General features: G+C 44.3%; 2 protein-coding genes across 6 annotated transcripts in view; one reads left to right on the top strand and one right to left on the bottom strand.

The window, feature by feature from the left end:
- TMEM94 (transmembrane protein 94) overlaps window positions 1-10,350 on the bottom strand; it is a 52,382-nt gene extending 42,032 nt beyond the window's left edge. The window contains exons 1-3 of one of the 3 annotated variants that reach the window (XM_056323223.1): window positions 10,187-10,350; window positions 4,261-4,377; window positions 1,910-2,040 (exon numbers count right to left, since the gene is read on the bottom strand). In XM_056323223.1, coding sequence (XP_056179198.1) covers window positions 1,910-1,933 — 24 coding nt within the window. In that variant the 5' untranslated portion in view covers window positions 1,934-2,040; window positions 4,261-4,377; window positions 10,187-10,350. The remainder of the gene's footprint in view (window positions 1-1,909; window positions 2,041-4,260; window positions 4,378-10,186) is intronic. The other 2 variants (XM_056323220.1, XM_056323229.1) reach the window with 2 other exon arrangements.
- Window positions 10,351-10,562: 212 nt separating this feature from the next.
- GRB2 (growth factor receptor bound protein 2) overlaps window positions 10,563-21,117 on the top strand; it is a 61,871-nt gene continuing 51,316 nt past the window's right edge. For 2 of the 3 annotated variants that reach the window (XM_056323475.1, XM_056323464.1), the window contains exons 1-2: window positions 10,563-10,702; window positions 10,803-10,929. In XM_056323475.1, coding sequence (XP_056179450.1) covers window positions 10,921-10,929 — 9 coding nt within the window. In that variant the 5' untranslated portion in view covers window positions 10,563-10,702; window positions 10,803-10,920. Of the gene's footprint in view, window positions 10,703-10,802; window positions 10,930-19,715; window positions 19,876-21,117 lie in introns of those variants that run through there. The other variant, XM_056323458.1, reaches the window with a different exon arrangement.

The raw sequence follows: 21,117 nt of genomic DNA, 5'->3' as shown, positions 1-21,117 counted from the left end.
GCAGGTTAATTTGTTCCCTTATCAGCATATATGTGTCCAAGGTCTTCACTTTGGAAAGGAAGATGGATTCCACCTTAAAGGGGATGAAACAAGATTCTGCAGTATTAAAAAATAGGAGAAAACTCCTCAACACCAAATAATACACTGCTAACAAGAATAAAACCATGTTCTTTCCTCAGAATCCAGACAAAGTAAGTTGTAAAATGCAGCTGTATGTATCAATGTCTTTTTTTTAATTCCTATTGAAAAGTGTGATGAAATCTTGCTTTTACTTTTAATCCCCATTCAGAAAGGAGGGAGAAAAAACGTCAGTAAGCCAGGAGAGGAGACTAGGACTTCAGACATCATGATTCCCCACCATAATCTCCTTGTGCAGGACACTTTACTAATATGCCTTTTAAAGGTCTATTACATTACTGTCCCTGCTGCTGCCTGTCCAGCAATTTGATACGCTCTTCCTGCATTGTACAATGAAGAATGTCATATGAGAAAGAAAGGGATGAACCAAAGATCATGACCACAGTGAAAGTGTCCCCACTGTGCTCTGCCGTGGCTGCAGCAATGCCAGTGTTGTCGCTTTCAGATCCTACACAGCACACACCCCTGTAAAGAATAGCAATTGCATTGTCTCCTAAAATGATCAATACCAGATTAGCCCATGATGTCATTAACAAGACAATAAATAGATAATTATCCTCATTGGAATGTTACCTCCATAGTAATACAGCAACTCGATATAAAACAACATAGTTCAAACACATCCTCCAAGCATACCAGCACCAAAAGCTTCACTCACCAAGATGAGTACCATCTAAGTCACTTACACTGTTGTGGTAATCTTTTAGAGCAGATCTGGGCCTAGCTGATTATCTAACAGGTACTTTTGCACTAACGAACAAAACCACTTCTTGATGCTGGAAGCACTGCAAACAAAACAGCAAGAAAGGGATGCACGCAGAAAAAAAGAGCCAGCAAACATGATCTGGCAGATAAAGCTTACAGTGTGGTGCAGAGAGGGACACCAAAAAGGAAGGCCAAGAATGTTCTCTTACCAGTGCCAGCTGAGAGCTTGATGGGTATAATGTTCTCCACCAGTCTCGAACTATCTGCCCCATTTCTGACTGGGATCCAAAATAAGGACCAGTTCACTTTTTTGAGTGAGAAATACATTTAATACTGAGGTGGCTGCTGAAACATGGCTAAAACATAAGTGACCAGCAGACTACTCACTCAAGTGGTCAAAATAATTTTACTTTTGGGAAGTAGTAACATGTGCCAAGTTTACTCTCCTGTCAGCCACAGCAGATATGTCTTTTTAGCTTCTATAGCAGCTGTTCGTGAAGATCTCTCTTTTTTCTCCTTTGAAGCTCATAAGCATGGCAAGATAGCAAGAGACAGATTGCCCCTCCATACAATATCTAGACACATCTGGCACTTTGTAAACCAGATACAGAAATACTATCTTGCAGCACTCCCTAGGAAGACATGCAATTGCCCAAGAAATACATACATTTATCATCAGAAAAACTGGACTCAGATGATTTCATTACCTTAGTTTATTAAAAAAATCTTCTCAGAGAATTCAGCTTCTCAAATAAAGCCAAGCTAAGTGTCCAGGGGGCTGAAGCCGTACTTTAAACCTCAAGAAAGACACAGCACATGCAACAGCATATACTTCACCTATGCTGTTCCACCATGGTGCCTCAGTCCCAGCCTGCAAAGGACTTACCTACTGATACAAGCACACACATCCCTAGGAATGTGAAGGTGACAGAACTCTCAACTTTGATACTAACCATGGATTACACCACCACACAGTAACACCAAATGGTGAGTCTTGATGCAAAATAATGAAAGGCAATTAAAAGAACTCAACATTTAAGTTGGGCATGACCCTTAGGGAACCTACCTGACACTTCTCCTTGAGGTCCATGGCTATGCAGTTCCATAAGCATGTCCAGCAAAAGGGGACTGATTGCTCCTCAGGGGAGAGTGTCTCCTAGGTAGAGATGAGCTTGGCTACACTTATCACATCACCATCTGTGGAAAGAGGAAGCAGTCAGTCTCCCCATATTTCTCCCTTTAGGGCAAGGAAGTGATGAAATTCACAAAATTCGAATTACAGGACTGGTCTTTAAAAGAAGAACTGGGGAGATGAAAGTTCTTCTAATAGTACATCAGTCCTCCCCTTACTCAGAACTGGTCCCATTAGCTTAAGTCCCCCCCAAAACTGACAGCAGTATATGAATTAAGTTCCCTGCAGCTCAAAGTAAGAGTATTAGTGCAGCCCTGACACACTTTTGGACAAGCCTCCAAAAACATCTGACAAAGTGCTGGATTCTACCAGGTGTCGGAGCATGCTGTCACTCACAGCTATTTGTCTTGCTATGCTTATCTACCAGGAGCTTTGTCCAGCTAATCTCTAATGGAGCCTGCAGTAATGATTCTTCCATTTGCTGAACAACACATCCAACCTCTGACAAGGCTGTGCTACTGGGGGGTGCATGTATCTGACCATCATTAAGTAAGCCAGAAGTCATAAAAACAATTCCAGATTACTAGGGAACTAGGCCTTTTTTCTTTTCTTTTTTTTTCTTCTTTTTAGCAAACTGAGACTCGAACATAACTGAGATACGAAGCAGCTCTGGAACTCACAACCTTCTTCTAGCCCATGTCCCCCTTGATCTCCCACAGCACAAATTTGTTCTCTTTCCATGTATGCAAAGTGTCTTTTCTGGTCAAAACAAAGGATGTGTGTACTTTGCTCCAGAGGATTCTCTTATATATGAACACAATGAGATATTACAAGATTATGGTCAAGGGAAAGTCGTCTTGTTGGCTAGTAACTCTTGGTTCTACTTTTTAATATCACACACAAACTCAGGGCTTGGACACACACTTCTCATAAATCCAAACAAACAAAGCAGCAGCTCAATCTGCAAATCAATCCAAACCACCTACGTATTTCCTAGATACACTGGGATTTACTACCTTGGTCTATACCATACTGCCTTCTTCAAAGGATTCTGGAGTTCCCATCCTTGCCGCAGTCACCTACAGCACTACGCTCCATGACACTACATCATTTCAGGGAAAACAAATGTCATCCAAAGCTTACTCAGAAAGCCACTGCTGCCCCACACTGAAGAGTTAGTTGTCAGTGTTTCCTCTCATGCAGGCGAGTCCTGTACCTGCACTCCAGGAAGCAGCAAGCATTCAACATTCAGACTGCTGGTTTCCAAAGAACTGTTTGCAGTACAGCAACCAGCACCTGCAAGAGCGATTTTTTGGCTGCCGGCTGGCTGGCATGAGCCGCAAGTCTGGACTCTGCCCTACTTTTCTGTTCTGTGACCCTTGTCAATGTGCACACACCAAGGGAATGAAGCTATTTTCAGTCACTTTGTATCCCTGCCAGGCCAATTAGCAATTGCAAAGAGAGGATCAGACAAAGTTACTGGAGCGAAGCTGACAGAGGGCTGGGAGTGGGAAATAGGAAAACGTACTTTGTAGGCTTGCACACAGCAGCTTAGAGCCTCAGTATCTTGCCTTGAACTCCAGAGTGACTTCAATACAGACGAAGGCAAGAGATGATTTTAAGGAGAAAAATGCTCACTAACAATAAAAGGGCTAAGAAATAAATCCATGACTCTTCTTTTTACTCCCCTCTGACAGAAGATTTATTAGTAGATCTACTGAAGGATTTATGCACCATGCTCTCCCTCATTCAAACAAAGCTAAGTGCTTGAATTTCTCTCTGGATTTGGACTTCAAAAGCATAATTATCCATGACACAACTGGGTAACTGGGAAGCCAAAGTCACAAAAGCAGAACAAGAAAAAACATCCTGGGCTGTTTGTGCTAATCCCATGGAGCCCATATCATTAGCAGCGGTGGGTGGCTCTGGCTGGAGGGCAGGGGGCCATGCAGGGAGGCATGGTGACATTCTGTGTTAGTGACATTCTAGTTTAGGCAGCAAACTGAAATGTGATCCTGAACGCCAAACATGCCATCCCTTAAAGTTCAAGGCACATCATCTGCATGCTTAGGAATACCGCCCTTAAGTCCTTCAGTGGTAGGAAGCAGGATACACAGCAAAGGTGTTAAAGAGAAGGTTGGAAGTGAATATCCCCTACCCAGAGAAATTCAAAGCTGTTACAATGATCAATATAACAAGAGCTTGCAAAAGTAATCAGTGGTGCATGCAGCACTGCTTCATCATCACACATGCTCACGGCTCCTCCAAAATTTGAACAAACTGACCTGAAACCCAGAAGTAGTTCAGTTTCTCTCACATCTCCAATTTAAGGTGCCAAAAAAGGTTAGATTGTAGACATTTCACACAGAGAAAGCAAGAAGCCAAGTCTTCCCGGTGCCAATCTGGATACACAAAACAAGCAGAATGTTTCATTTTTCAAAGTTTAAAACAGGTTTTCATTTAGAAGCAAGAGTTCCAAACACAGCTAATCCTACATAGGTTGGGATATCTTAGTATTAGGGTAACTGAAGCCAAAAGCAAAGATAGGCTGCAATGATAAACAATCCTCCCTCGATTTCTGCACCAGGATTGGCACTGGAGCCATACAAAATGTGATTTGCATGCTTTCTTCCAAATGCATAATTTATCAAAATAAAGTCTACAAGAATATTGCAAGAATTGTGTTATACCAACCAAAAACCTCATATGCATTACAGAGGTCTTGCAAACACTCAGAAAACAGCTTCACACAATGAGGTGAAGCAGTTCATTAATTCTGTAGGCAAAGATCTGCAGATCTGTGCATCCATCAGCTCCATCCCACACAAGGTCCTTGAGTGCTGTCCTCCCAGACTCTTCTGTTTCAGGGACCCTTAATTCTCACCACCAGATGCATCTCACCACCACCCTGACCCAACAGCAGGGACTCGCCACACTCTGGACCCAGGAGTTTTGTGCACTGCTATTTCTTCCATACTAGGAGTATCTGCCCTCCTCTGTCCCCCCTGTTCTCTCTTCTGTTTGCCCAGGCAATTAGTCACTCATGCCTTCGTTTGACATGTTGAACTCTGCCAGACAGCAGGAGAGAATTGAAGCGGGACTGCTTTACTGGAACATGTTAGTGGGCGTCAAGTATTCAGCCGCAGACAATCAGAGATGCCTGAAGCTGTGGTTGCTCTAATCAGACACCACAGGCTTCAAGTGCAGCCAGTTGACTCCCTCCACTTTCCCAGCACACTCCATCCTCCTCAGGATTCGCCTGCCTAGAGCAGTCTGTGAAATCTGGAAATGGCTGGATGTGGTGTTCAAGTGTCATCATGCTGCATTCAGCCTGAGAAATACTTCCAAACCGTCAGGTAGAGTAAAACGCAACATAGCATCTACCAAATAACTTAACCCAATGCATGTATCACTAATAGCAAGCTAACTTTCTGGAAATCCTGTATGCTGAACTCGGCCAATAGTTAGCCCATAGCTATGTGGAGAGGCCTGCAATGCACGTTAGAATATCTTTATTTTATATTTACAAGAATGAGTTAGTTCAGTGCTTGTGTTGCCATGTGTGTCTGACACCCAGACCTTTTCAAATCTGAAGAATAGATCCCCATCACCCCAAACTCATTTCAGTCTGGAAGCACCCTGAGCAAAGGTAAGTCTTGTAGCTTGATCCGAGTATCAGGAAGTGTTTGAAACACCCATCTGAAGGGCAGAAGCAGAGCTTTACAAAGGTCCATTCAAACTTTTGTTTGCCCAATCATATTTTGAATAACACTATTTTATGCAGTTAGTGTATTTATATAGGTTATAAACACTGGCTTTCAGATCCTCCTTTGAAATTCAAGGATTTCAAAGCACAACAACTTAACCAAACCTCACATCAATATGAGCTATCAGTGTTGAAATTTAATAAGAAACTATACGGCATGATACAGTACATACAGAACTTATAAACCAACTAGCAAACAGAAAGATCAGATAACTCCACATACAACCTACAAACACTTGGAAAGAAAAATGTGTTTCAGAAGCTGCAAGTCTTTAGGCAGAAAAATAAATCAACCTAATGAAACTGTTTTCCCTAAAGTGCTCAATCAGTGCTATTTTCATGTTATTTACTGAAAACTCCCAACATAGATTAGCCTATGAAAAACGACGGGGATCTGAACATTCCTTGCTGCCAAAAGTGAATTCCTCAAGAACAGAAGCCTGATCTGTCACCCAGAATAGAAACATGGGGGAATAGATAATAACCAAAAAAGCAGCTGCCTTGGAGAAAATGGCATAGATTAGAGCTGATTGTTTTGATATCAGCAGAACCATACGGTCTTCCTACTCATGAGCAGTCGATGTCTGCCTGATAATTTGCAACATGGGTACATTTGCTGATATATGGGCTTCCAAAGGTGCATCAAGTGATACTGTCAGTTGCTTGGAGACCCACCGAGGGCACGGAATAATTACAGCTACAGAGCTGTCTGCCACACTTCTTGGTTTCAGTATCTGCTTGTGAAAAAACTTGTAAAATTTTAGGCCAGGTAAACATTCCCTGCCTCAGTAACCCTTGATTGTAGATAGAGATATGCATATCTGCTTCAGCAAGAGAGGCTGTGAAGTAAATTTAGTAGTATCTGTAAAGTAAGTGAGATCTTATGAATTAGGGTTGTATATGTGCTAAGTATTATCAACTCGGTAGTGGTCAAGTATCTCATTTGTGCATGGCTGTGCAGAATCAGGAGTTGATTTCACACAGGCTCTGCTTCCCTTGCTAAATGACAGGAATTAGAGAGAGATCTATTCTACCTTGAATCAGCAATAGGATAAACTTGAAATTAACTTAATTTCTCTTCCAACTGATAAGTGTGACTTTTGGAGGTGAAATTATTTTTGTTTCAACCTTACTTGCTGAGAGTTTTCCAATAAAAAATACCTCTGACATCTTTTCTTCAGCACAGGACTTGCACATTAGACTTGTTTGAAAGGACAGCAGTGGCTTAAAATGAAAGCTGAGCAACAAGGAGGGATAAAGGGAATAGGAAATAGCTTTGGCATACTTGTAAAAGTCAGACCATTGGTTTACTTGCAAGATTAAGATTGGTAAACCAAGATGCTACACAATCGAAAGAACATATTTATTTTTGTTTTAATTTTGTTCTGGTGAGTTGAGAAGCAATTGACCGATATGATCAAAAGAACAATCAAACTAATTTAGTCTACTTACTGTTCCACAGCGGCTGATACTGCTTCACATGTAAATCTGAAAGATATTTGCCGTGTTCATTTTTCCTTACTTGGTTAAAAAAAAAGTAGACTGTTTGGGAATTAAAGGATTGCTTTATCTTTTCTGCTTCAGGTACTCAAAGCCTACCTGCCGCAGAAAGACACAGCATGTATACAGTCCAGATCAAAGCGGAAAATGTAACAAAAGGCACAATTCTGAAAGTTGTAAGGGCTGCTGCAGCTTCTGCAGAGCGATGAGACATCACCTGCTTTGTGGCATGATGCCTTGAATGACAACTAAAACATTTTACAGCAAATGTATGGAAGAATTCACTGCAAAAGCAGCAACTGTCATTCATCATCATGATATTGGTTATTATGGTAACCAGGATCGTATAACTACCTCCATTTAAAAAAAATAATAACCCTGAAATGTTAGAAAACCACAAAAAGGCAGCAGCCCAAAATAAAATAAAAAAGCTAGTGCTGTATTTATAGGACCTTCTAGCAAATCAACTTTTGCTGACGTACATTGTGACTCACAGCTAAAAGTGCAGCTTTTTCTCCTAAATCCAGTTTATAAATAAGGGTGTTATATGCACAGTTTATAGTAATTCTAGGCAAAAAACATTCTTACACCAATGTTTGCCATTTGGAGATACTTAACAAATATCACGCTGATGAGAAGGTATTTTCTGGGGAGTTCCCCAAAGCAGGCCCAGCACCTGAAGGCCATTAACAAGATCAAGGTCATACATTTATTCAAAACAAAGCTGAACCCTTATGTAGAAAAGACACTGCTCAGTTCAGTAGGCTGTGTATTTTGCTAGTCTCACAACAAGCTCCATGAAAGCTTTATGCTGAACATTCATATGATGAATTGTGTCTAGAAATAGGGCCGTGAGCTGACTCCACTGTAAAAGGAAGACAGAGGAGGTCTCTGCAGCTCAGTAAGAACTTCTCTCCACTATTCACTCAAGAGTATCCCAGACAGAGATCTAAAGTGCCCTATTTAGCGTACAAATGCTCCCATATGTTATCATATCACAGAGGTTAATCCAACCAACCCAAAGCAAATCCTGCTCCCTGCAGGCCTGGGTACAGGGCAGTGCTGCCCAAGCCCTAGCAGGACTCTCTTCTTGGCCAACCCTACAGAAGGACTTGTCTTCTGGCCAATTCCTTGCTCCTGGCCAGTCCCACACAGCCACAGGGGTATATAAGCCCTCACAACCCATCCCTTCTTCAGGGCTGTCTTTCTGCCTGGAGCAGCTCGGTCTCTGGAGTGCCTGCTGTGGCTTCTAGCACCTAGTTTAGGTAGGACTCCAACAGAAGCAAGGGTGGCCTTAAAGATACAAAGACTTAAACAGAGCTGTGATATGAAGATTAGAGGAAGGAGGTTTGTTTTCTTGGTTCCACTTGCAGTAGCAATATTGATTTGTTTTGTGACCTAGACTAAAAGCACTAATATCTTAATCCTCTCACCAGACAAAAAATGTTGGCAATGTTTTTATTTAAAAGCTCATGGTTAAGAAGAATATTATGTGAAGTGTTTTGATGTGCTTGAGTAAAAGACAACAAAGAAATATAAAGCACTACTCTAAATAACAAAAGACATTTTGTGTAAAACCAGCATATTGTAGCTATTTATATGCGTGCCTGTATCAAGCTGGCTTCTTAGAAAGTAAGTCAAGTTTGCTTGGTATGTTATTCAAACGTTGCTATATTTGATCAAGCTCTGTAGTTTAACGTAGTACAGCAGCTGTTAAGTTTGTTTATATAGAAACTTGCATATCTAAGGAACCTACAGTGTCTCACAGAGATCATGCACTACTATACCATTGTATCTCACCACGTATGAGCTGCCTGTTCCACAAGGAACTTTATAATTGCTGGGGGAAATAATGGGATTTTAGACAAGCATGCCATAGCAGCTTCCTTTTTCTCAGAAAATGTAAAAATATGTACTACTTGGTTAGCCGCCTTGGGAAGATGGATGGGTACTTATGTTCACCTGCTGCTATCTTGGTAACTTTTAAGACTGATCAGACTAACTTAAAGAAACTTCTGTGGCACAGGCTGTCCTGTGACAGCTCGGTGAATCTTAAATGCGTAACTAGAACACTATCTGCTCCTGTCTCTAGGTCTTCCCTTCTTCTCTAGCTATCTCTTGAGTAGATAATATCGTCTCAGACAAACTTCTTTGTGCTTTATGTAATGAGGTTTTTAACTGGGATTTTTAGGCCTCCTCTTATCACTAATGGCCTGTGTTATCCCGGTAGGAGAAAGCTCCTGGACAGCAGACAAGCAGCAGCAATGTAATCGAAGAACTACGTGGATCGCAGCTTTTGGAAATCAAGCAGGCGGACGCCTGAGGTGAAGCGTGCCGTGAGCTCCTCCTGAGGAAAGGACGGCGGTGAAGCGCCATGAAGCACCTGGCCGAGCGGGGGCCGCTCTCCGAGCTCGTAAGGGGCCGAGGCAACCTCCTGCAGGCGTTTCAGTCAGAATTGGGACCCCCAGAAGCCCCTTGGCAGAGCAGAGCGGCCGCAGCGGGCCCGGGCCCCCGCCCCCCGGGGCTGAGGAGCCGCTGCCCGGCGGGGCGCGCTGCGCGGCGCGGCGAGGCGGAGTCTGTCCCTCAGCCGCGGGAGAAGTCCCGCCGACCCGCCAGCACGTGTGGCAGCGCCTTTTCTGGGTGCTTGTGGTTTAGTTTTTGGGGTTTGTTTGTGGGTTGTTTTTTTTTTTAATTTCCTCTCCCTCCTAAGCCGCTAGGTAACGCGCCGGCGAGATGCCAGGGCAGGCTGCGTAAGGGGAATGGCACTGCGCGGAAGAAGGCAGCTCGGCCGCCCCGCCGCCGGCTCTGCCGCGGGCCTCCCCGCCATGGCGGGCAGCCTCCAGCCGAGCGGGGACCCCCGCTGAGCGAACGGCGGGCCTTCTCGGTCCTGCTCCCCGACGGGATGGAGCCCGGCCGCGCCCCGCCTCCGCTCGGCCTATACTCACCAGCCGCACCGGGCAGTCTCGGCGGGGAAGCCGCTCGCCCGCCGGGCCTCCCCGCGCGCCGCCGGGGCCGCCATCAGGGTCACTGGCAAGCGGGACGCCACGGCGCTGGGGACCCGCGGTGGCGCTTCGGGGCGGCCTCAACAAGCCGGTGTCTGGTTGGTGAGATCCCGCGCGGCCACCCGTACGCCGCGCGTTGATTGGCTTGGCCAGGGTGGCGCGCGAAGCCGGGCATCCGCCCTGGCGGCAGGTCGGGGCTAGCCCTGAGGGGAGCCCGAGTGCCCTGAGGAGCGGCTGCTCGGCCCCGGCGGCAGCGCTGGGGGGCCGGGCAGCAGAGCGGCCACCCCCCTGGCCCCGCGGCTGCCGAGGTGCCGTCGGAGGGACGGTGCTGAGGGGCAGTGAAGTGACTCGGGGTGAAGGGAATGCCCGAGGGGACAGAGAGAGCCCGGGAGAGGCCCTGTGGCCTAAGGCTCCAGCCCTCTGGCAAAGGCTGGCCGCGGGGGGTGCCCCAGTCAAGGGGTGAGTGAGGGAGAAGGGTTGTCCCTCTGCCAGGGCTGTGCCTCTGCAAGGGGAGGGTGACACCTGCAGATCTCCCTCTGAAAAGCCGCTTTTGCCGTAGAGTAACCAACGGACTGGAAGTCTCGAAGGAGCCGTGAGGTGAACGCACGCGCTGGGTGCCAGATGCCCGGGAGGCCGTGGTGGGAACCAGAACACAAACATATCGAGCTGGTAATCTAATGAGAAATGTAAGCTGCTGCCGAGTCTGGAAGGGAAATCAGAGGTGTGAGGCAGAGATGGTCTGCTTCTGTGTACAGAGATTTGGGGTTTGTTTTCTGAATTCATAGTGGACTGGCTAAATCGAAAAGATGCATGCCCCTTAGTTTTAATTTTTTTCTTGTTCCTGTAGTTCAGTGTAGAGCTTGTATCATCCCAGGTTGTGATGCGACAGTTCCCCTGTGAGACTTTTTTTTACAAAACTGATGTTCATTAGTGTGCTGAACTACAGATGCTAAAGCCTGGCACAGTTGTTTGCAATTTTACGGCAATAAATTGTACAATGAAGTTGTGCTCTGCACTGTTTTCGCTGCAGATGCAGTTTTGGACAAGAACGTAATGTTTTGGGAGTATACTCAATACTCCTTTGAGACAGTCTACTTTCACAGTGTGTGGATCCAGAGTGCAGGAGTTCTCCAAGTGCGATTTCAGCTCTTTTAAATGCCATGTCAATTTTAGTGAGAATAATGAGGGCCACAGAACTCCTTGTTTTCCTGAGCTTCTTGTTACTCGGAACAATTCTTTGGAATCAGTTAACCAAAAAAAACCCCCACAACTCTAATACGCTTGAGTGACACTGTAAGTGGTTTTGGTGTCTTAGAAAGAAATATTAAAATGGCAGGTGTGGGGGAATTTTATGGTGTAATTTAGAGACAGTATAAGGAAGGGGAAGAGGATAAATGTGTTACTGGAATTCTAATAACATAAGATCATGAATTGTGCTTAGTGCTGCACGAGCATCTTGTTAGTTCCTCTTTAGATTGTTCCACTCCCAATAAAATCTACTTAATTAGTAGAAGGTTTTAAGTAAAAGGTCAGAGTAAAGATACATCTTGAGCAGAGATCCGGAGTCTGGATTGTTTTGCCTCTGACACTGATTCCCTGTGGGTCTTGAACAAGCTACTAATAAAATCTGTTTTCACTCACAAGTATGCTGTGTATAGAACTTCTGGCAATGAGACGTGTGGTTATGGGGGCTGACAGACTGGACCTTTAACGTATTTGTACCTTTATTTCCTCCTTGGTAAATCTGATCTAACTGTTTACTTCAGAGTGATTTAGGGACCTAGTTGAGATTATGTGAAAAACATTATCAAAATGCATTATTACCAGGATGGTTGGAAGAGCAAAAATACCCTTGAATTGGACAATATTGCTATAGATTCAGAAATAGGGCAGGTATCCAGAGAGCACTTTCCTGTGTATTCTAGTAGTAGATGACAAAGGGAAACTCAAAAGGCAAATGCTGTGAAGTACTCATGAGGCACTAAACTGGTATGATTTTTGGGTCTGAGAACTTTGGTGTAAAGATCTGTTCTACAATAAAGTGCTCTGTCTTATGTTAAGTCCTCATCCTCTCTATTTTTTTAGTATTACAGAATTGTGAACAAATGATGTAATGGCAAACAAGATAATATTACTTCTGAATCTTTATAGTAATGTAATATTATGGCATGGAAAGCTCAGATCAGTCAATTTTGGCTGCAGATTAGGATTACTTCCCATACTTGCTTCAATATAGCTATAAAAAGCACCTTGGGTGCTTTTTCTTCACACCCTTCTACTCCTTGCAATTGTTTCACTGTCTAATGCCTCCTATATCATTTTGGTGGGAAGTGAGTTTACAGAAATGAAACAGCTACTGCAAACCTATGCATATAGTCTGAAAATGCTTAATTTCATGCTCACCATGTCTTCAGCGCAAGGATATACAGTCTCCTCTTGGGACCACAACATATGGGCAGAGACATGGCTCAGTTTGCAGTAAGCTTCCGCCTCTGAATGGCTTGCAGTGCCCGACAGATCCAAGGGAACTATTTGACCTCCCTGCATGTGCCTTTCAGTCAGTCCTCATCAGTGTGCTGCTGCGGGTAGAGCAGACATGAAAATTTGAGTAGGACTACTGTAAAGCAGGTATTGTATACAAAAAAAAAATTTATTTGCCTTTTTTGTGTGTGTGTGTAATTAAGCTCTCTGGTGAGATGTTGAAGTTGCATTTTAATCAATATTTGATGAGTAGCATTTTTGAACAATAGTGCAAAATCATTTAAAAAATTAAATTGGTGAGAAAATTCTGTATTGTTTAGAAAAAGCAATTGCTGCATGTCTGATTCCCCCATCCCTCTGCACATTTCATGACATGCTAGGAATCTACCATATTTCTAATGTGTGTAGTAGTAAGAGGAATTAAAAGGGGAAGATTGATACAAAAGCTGTTTGAGTCTTAAAAATTAAAAGCAGTAGTTGAGTTGACCAACACCTCTACCAAAGCTGAAGGGAAGATAGCATTTCATTTTAGCTGAATAGTAGTACTTCCCAGGTCCTGTGTATTGTTTAATAAATTAGATGCACCTAATTCAATGTTTAATTATAAAAAATGAGATGTTATATTCCTCAAAAGAGAGATTCTGCCTTTTAGTAATAAACAGCATCTGCTTTGTTTTTCTCCAGACGGAAAGGTAATTGAACTGACAATTCCAAGCTGTCCTGAAAATGACAGATGACTGTATTGGGAGTAGGAAGAAAGCTGAATCCCTTTTGTACTCAAGAAAGGGGAGATGGCACACTATAGTTGGATCTGATTCCCTTTTACAGATTTCTTTTGGAGCTTAAGCTGCTCTGGGTGACCCCAGCCAACTCATTTTATTGTTTCATTTCTTAATGTCAGGAATGGCTATTACAGTTCCCAGGTAGAGCAGCATTTCCTACATAGTAATTCTTATAACAATCTTGTCCTTTCTTCTCTTTGTGACCATGCAAACACAATGTGGCATGGAAGAGAATTTGCTTTTATTACATTCTTCCTAGCTCACTCAGTTTTACTGTAAGACTCATGGGTGGTTTTGTTTTGCACTTTTTTTTGCTAGTTTTGAGGCTAAGCTAACTTTTCTTGTCTCCTGGTCTATAAAAGTCAGAACGGTCCCCGTTTATCTCACATGGTGATTAAGCTGCCTCACAAGTGCTCTTGAGATCTTTAATGAGTAAAATTGTGAAGCTGTTTTGGCAGATCAGCTGTTCTGTCTGGGTCACAAGCACCAACACTTATTTACTGCACTTGGACGGATTCTCAGAAACACAGTTGTGATAACATTTCAATGTGTATGTGAGAAGGCCAGGGCAGAGCATTGGGAGGGTTTCTGAACAGGGAGAACTGGCTGATGGTTACAGCAAGGCTCAGAAGTCAACAACTATGAATTCTGTTCCCAATGCTGTTGGACATTGTGGCATTAGTTTATCGTATGAGTTTGGACAAGTCCTCCATGCCTTTGTTTCCCCATTTGCAGAATATGGATATTTATATTGTGTATATGTGGATACATCTATTATATCCCTTTGATATTGTTGCCTTTATGTTGCGACGGAGGGAAGACACAGTCACTCAATATGAGTGATCAGCAGACTTCGTTTATTGTACCTTACAGTCACCTTTTATGCCTTGTTATAATTAGCTCATACATATTACAAAAGTTAAGCTCATTATTGGTTAGTTGCCTAAATACCAAGTCCGCCCCTAGTTTCTCTTCTGTAGTTATCTGTTCCCACCTGTAACGTTCTTTTCCCACCGCGATCTTCCTGTTATTGTGTAACAAGAACAGCCAAGGATAGTGTATTTTTGCTTTACTTCAGATAAGCTGAGAGCGATGTGCATTTTTGTCCAGCCAGCTGGACTACGTCTATGTGACCCTTTTCAGCTAGCCAGTTATCCACACCTTTATCACTAACACAAAGCTGCAAAATAAAATGGAACCAAGCAGTCAATATACAGCAAAGTAGTTGCCCAATCCATTCATTATCCCATTCTATAAAGAATAGACACAGGGAACACATTTGGGCAGGGTTTTTTTTCCTTGGCCTTGGTGTCTGATTCTCTAATTAGTACTGTCAGACAATGTTTCAGATACAGGAATGTGGGGAAATCCTATGTCTAGACCAGAAACCTAGATCTTGAATTAAGGTTTTATAGAAACTCGAGTAAGACCAGTTAAGTCTTGTAGACTCCAATGGGCCAAGCTTGTTTGGTGACCATTTTAATACTTCATGATCAATGAAGGCAATTTTTTGCCTTTTCTATCTGTAAAGTAGTGTCTGTAGGTCTGTGGCCTGACTTTTAAGGTTAGCACCTAGATTCTAGGTTTTCTCAGGGTGTTTAGCATCTTCCTAGAGCAGGTCATGTTCATTGCTCTTTTGTTGCATCAGGCTTGTTTGGTGAAGCAACTTCTGCTCCAAGATAGGCTAAAATATTTAGCAAATGGAATAGTTTGGGATTTTATGGTTAACGTATGTGGCTTGATGATTACACTGAGGCCAGCGTGGGTTGATGTGAGAAGAAAAAGGCAAGGGTGATGTTCATGCAACAAAAATCAACAGCCCCATTCCCGGCATTTGCTCCTTGCTGTGCCTACATTCCTGGCATTCCCCTATTTGCCGCACCCACTTTATTCCTGTGCATTTCAGACAGAGGTATATAGCAAGTCAGTTCCCCTACAGCTGTCAGAACAGTCTTATGGCATTACATTTTCAGCTTGCAAGAAAATTGATCAGGGCTATCTTGAGTTACCTTCGTCTATTCCACATTCCCCATAGCAGATTGTCTGAGTTGTTTTTTGTGGGAGGAAGCATTCTGTCTTGGTTCATACATCAGGCTGCTTAAATACAACTCAGATAACACACATAGTGTTATGCTGTGTGAACTGCAGCAATATATTGCAGAATCACAATGTGAAATTTTGAGCATCTTCAGATGTGTTGAGCCAGTCAGGGTTTTGCTTTAAAAAAAAAAAAAATATTGCTACAATTCTTTGAAATCAGGAAACACGTCAGAGGAAGAAAGGTGCATATTAGCAGCGTATTTTGTTACAATTATTGTGCCAGATGTCCTTTAAAAAAATAAAAATCATTGCAATGGACACAAAGTTCCTTAAATTGGCAGTTATGTATTGTAGTTTATGATCACGGATTCTCATGTCTGAGGAGAATGGGCTTAGGAACAAATGTGAAGGCTACAGAAAAGATGAAGTGAGACATCTTGGAGAGCTCTAGCAGGAAAGCTTCCTCTGCCTGCGGTTCAGCAGACTCTGAAGCTGAAGTACATGGAATGTAGGGTTAAACCACATCTTTGTAAAGAAATGGCTTACATTTCAGGTCAAGAAGGTGATCTCCCTGTGAAAAACCAGTGCTGATGAAGCAAGGACTTACTCAAGGCCAGAGGTTTCTTCTGTTAGAGCTGGGATATGATGTCAGATTCCAGCAACCACTAAGAATATTCCCACTTGTGCTCAAGGGAATTACACCCCACACCGCCCACCCCCCGTTTTATCGTTGATACTGACAGTATGTAAAGTACTCAGATGTTAGATTTTTCCTCTTGATTGATTAGAACCCTTAAGGATTTTGGCCTCATGCAACTTTGCATCAAGTTAACATCTACAAATTAAGGATCACATTTGTTCTCCACTTAACCTTGGGTTTTTCTTGTTGCAGCCTCTGTTCCACCTGAGAGAGATGATCGCTTTCTGGGCTCTTTCTGTGTCTTGCACTATCACCAGAAAGATTCTGCTATAGTTAAATTTGTTCACAATGCATGCAGAACATAGAGACCACACTAGCTCATACTGTCGTTACTGTGTCAGTTCATAAGCTTTTAACTTGTGTTTGCCGAGAGAGAACAGATATGAATCAAAGCTAGAGCAAATATTTTCTGATTATGAATCCTCTCTAAGTTCAATAGCTCTCTCAATAGTTCCTAGTTGCTCTTTTGTTTGAGGCAGAGGCCCCTGGGCTCCAATTTAGGCTCTGAGCCTGGTTTTCAAAACCACCTTTGAAGCTGCGTGTGTTGATGCTCTCAGCAAGTGGGAGTGAGAGGTCACTTCTTTATTCCTTTGAATGAAAAGAAACAGTCTAGAATATCTTCCTGGTTAGCATTTAGTTTCTTGCATCAGCCCTACAAGGAAGTACGTTTACTGCATACAGTAGCACTAAGATGGTGGCAAAAATTAGGAACATGTACACAGTATCGCTTAATACATGCCAGCTGCTCATCTGGAGAAGCAGTATGTTATGACAACACATGCTAAGGTCATGCATTTGCTGTGACAACACTAGAAAAAGTTCATCTTTAGATGACATACAGTGGGAGTTCTGAGTGCTAATAATGTAAAAGTTTCCACAATAATTAAATTCCATTGCAAGGGAACAGATATTAATGGATCATAGTTTAAAGACTGTGTCAAGATAAGGCACATACATTCACTAACTTCCATTATTAATGTTACACTTCATGTCAGTGACAGGGTATTAATACAAACATTCCAAGCAGCAATTTTTAAACTTGAGTGGCTGCTTACACAAAAATACGGTTCTTAACAAATATTTCTCTGATCTATTGATAGCAAACCCCATACATTTATTTCCCCAGACTGCTCTAAAAAGTTTAAAAAGACATCCAAAAGAAATGTCAGACACCAAGATTTTTCTTACCCTTAGTAGTACTTAAAATACTCAGAGCTAATCTTAGATTGTATTTTATCACCCCAAACTGTCATAGAAAATTCAAGCTATTCCTAGACTACAAAAAACATTTGAAATTGATCCTCTAGCAAAACAATGTCTCTGTTGCCTTTTTGACCCTTGCTTACAGCTATGCCAGGTTTTCAACTTTTGCTGTAGTGAAGCTGCCCTGTATTTGCACATTTAGTTGTGTGTTTTTCTAAAGCATTAACTTGTTTGCAAGCTGGAGGAACATGCTACATTAATTGGTTTGCAAGCAAGTATATGTCAGCAACTCCTTTATCAGGCATATCTTTCTATAAGGCTTTGATCTCTGCTATTTCTAAAATTTGATGCTTGTTTAATTTTCTAGGACTGCCCTTTTAAAGTCGGGCAGCTGCAGCCTCTTAAAGTAGCTATCATTCAACTGGCAGCTGTTATCCATATCTGGCTTTTCAAGTCCAGCTAAAAGTAGCTGCTACAACTTGTCTGAGATGATGTTATTTAACTTATAGGAGGCTTACAAAGAACTTCTAAATCCTCGTTTTGAGGTCGTACATGAAACCAGAGATTCTGTAAGCCTGTTCTAGGAACAGTACTTACTGGGGACTTGAGCCATCTTGGAATCTAGCTCAGATTTCATCAATCTTTGTGTCATCCTAGATGAATCACTTTTGCATCCTCAGAAAGAACATCTGAAACATTTGTAACATCCTCAAGTCCTATAGCTCCTTTCCTCCACCCTTTCCAATTTTTGAATTAAGTACTGGGAGAATTCACACCTTCCCCCAACACCCAGATCTGGGAAATAAGTTAAAACTCCTTAAACACAATGCTATTAGGATAAGAAAATGATCTTGCTAAGGTTTTAAACCACATATTTCATCCAAAAATAACCTCTCAGGAATCTTTATCAAGCTGCTTAAGCATTTAGAATGAGAATGTTAGTAGGCAATGTTTGCAGAACATGGTTTGTAAGCCAAATTGTATGAGGTAGCAGTATTTATTCTGATGGTATTCTGATCTTGGTATGGGTGAAACCGTGAGAGCCGCCTGCAGAGTACAGCCAGGGACATCAACTGGTGTGGTGGTTCATTTAAAAAAGAAAGTGGGTTTAATTGGAGGCTGCAAATGTGCATCTTTGTCATAAAACAAAATATCCATTATCTTTGCTTAAATTAGATACAGTCTTGGTGCAGAATAATCCTGCATTTATGTGAGCCCAGATGGGAACTCTGCAGTTTATGTCTTGATACTGTGGCACATGCTGTGCTTAGATTCCCCCTTTACAGTCTCAGCATCTTTTTGTGCATGGGGGAGTGGGGAATAACCTGTCTGGGGGCAAAAACAAAGGAACCCTGTAGCTGGCTCATCCTTTCATGGGAACCGGAGTACAGCTGTGGAAAGCCTCTGGTTCAGAAACTAGCTTTCCTCTATAGAGCTAGAAGCACTTTTTGTTCAGTGGCTTTGAGGAACTGAGGCCTGATGCTTACCTGAACAACTGTTTTACTGTATGTTGTAATTAAAGAGTATTTTCAAGCTAAAAGAATGCCAGAAGGGTCACACAGTTAAACACCTGTGCCGTCTGAATGTGGTCCTCCATGCATATTTTAATTGCTATGTGTGGTCACACTGCTGGTTTGTTTTTTTTTTTTCCTACAGCATGAGTGCCTTAAGCTCGGAAGGGACAATAGTTGCCAAGTAATGACTCTACCAGGTGTATTCTTTGCTCTCAAGAGTCTGGCGAGCAGTTCTGCACCCCTCGGTGCCTGCTCACATGCTGTGTGGGCAAGCCTGGTGTGACCTGGCGTGGAGTTTTCCATGCTAGCCACAGGTTGCTTCTGATCTGACCTGTCCCTGCCAGCTCCGTGGGGCTGCCCTGTCTTACGTCCGAGCAGAGCACGGATAAATGAGGCAAACGCTTTGCACGAACCCCGAGTGTGCTCATGGCCGCCTCCCCCGGGGGTTAGTAGTCTGAATGCGGCACAGCCCCTACGATGCTCGGGAGGGCTCGGTACCTCGGCCGCTGCCTCTCCCCCCTCGCCTCTGCACAAATCCCGCGGCGAGGCGGTGCCCGGTGTCAGCCCCGGGAAACCGGCAACCCGGCCAGTCCCGGCCCGGCCCCCGCTGCTCCCTGCCGTGCGCATGCGCGGGGCGGGCCCGCCCTCCGCCCGGGGAAGGGAGCGCGCAGGAGCTTCTCCCGGGTGGGCGGGGCGCGGCCGCGAAGGGCGGCTGACAGGGCGGCTCTCGCGAGAGTTGCTGCGGGAACGGCGGCGGCGGAGCAGGCGGCGGAGCAGGCGGCGGGCGGGGGGGGGCCCGCGGGACGGGGCCGTAGCGGCAGCCGAGGCGGCGCTGGAGGGGCGGCCGGGCCGCGTGGGGCCGGGCAGGCGGCGAGGACCCTCGGGCGGGGCGGCGCCCCCCAGCGCTGCGCGGTGAGTCCGGGGGTTGTGTATGGAGGGCGGGCGGCGCGCCGCCGATTCCCCCCCCCCAGCCCCCGCCCCGGTGCGGCGCGGGGAAGGCCCTGCCCGCCGCGGGCCTTGCCGGGGTGGGGGGCGCACGCTGAGCCCCGGCGGCTGGCGTCCCCCGGCGGCGCGGCCTGGGCCCCTGGGGTGTTCCGCTTCTCCCCGCCGTGCTCCGCAGGGCTCGCCTCAGCGCGTCCGGGGCTACGGGCCTGGGCCCGGCCCCTTCTCGGGGGTGCGGGCGCGGCGGGGCCGGGCCGGGCCGCCCGCGGGCGGGGGGTCGGAGCGCGGGCCCGGGCCGCACGGGCGTTATCGGCGAGGTGGGGCGGCCCAGCTCGCTGCACTCGGGTCCCCCAGGCGGGTGTTAGCTCGGGTGGCTTCCCTCTGCCCTGCGTCTGTGGTGTGGGCTGGCGCTGGTTCGCGGGGCTCGTTTTTGATATTCCCCGGAAGAGTTCCTTAACTCCAGGCCGCTTCCAGAGGTTAAAAGGTTGTGAATGCCCAGCAGGCAGGTTAACATCCATTTCTCCAGAGGCCTTTTGGGGTCCTGCTTCAAATGTGAGTTTCTCTGAGGGGGAAGGACCTCTTTCTCCTAGTGTCTTCTTTCTCCTCTGAACTTCCTCTTGAGAGATTCAGCGTTGGTTTTGTGGGTTAAGGTTTAGCTTGGCAATATAGTTTCAAATAATCTATAGGAGACGAGGATGCAGTCTTGTTAACTCCCACAACATCTGCCTGGTACATCTCTTTTATAACCTAAAGAGAAAAATACTCTGTAGCACAGTTAATAGCTGGGAGAGCAATTAATTGATAAATATAGTGTTTAGGGAAGGTAATTCCTTGTTTTAAATATTACTAAATGCCTGTTGTTAACAGCTGAAATTTGAAGGGTCACAGGTTGTTAATCTTCTTCAAACACAATGTTGTTTGTAGTCCATTTCTGTGCAAACTTTGAATATTGAGAACTTGTGCCAAAAAAACCCTTTCAATTATCATCTCTTAGGACGATTAAGTCATGTAGTGTTTTAAGTATTTCATAATACCAGGCAAGCTTGTAACATTTAAAGCTACTTTACACAGTTTAATAAGAAAAAAAAAGTGGCAATAATGACATTTTGGCAGAGGTGAAGTTTTCTGTTAACTGATAAAATCTGATAAGTGTTATCTGTGCTTTGTGCTGTAGCTTAGTTTTGTAAGTGATATCTTGAGTTGTCCTTTGGC

Source organism: Falco biarmicus, chromosome 1 (assembly GCF_023638135.1).
Source record: "Falco biarmicus isolate bFalBia1 chromosome 1, bFalBia1.pri, whole genome shotgun sequence".
NCBI lineage: Eukaryota > Metazoa > Chordata > Aves > Falconiformes > Falconidae > Falco > Falco biarmicus.
Note: the sequence above shows the minus strand (reverse complement) of the source record. Positions and strands in the feature narration are given on the sequence as shown.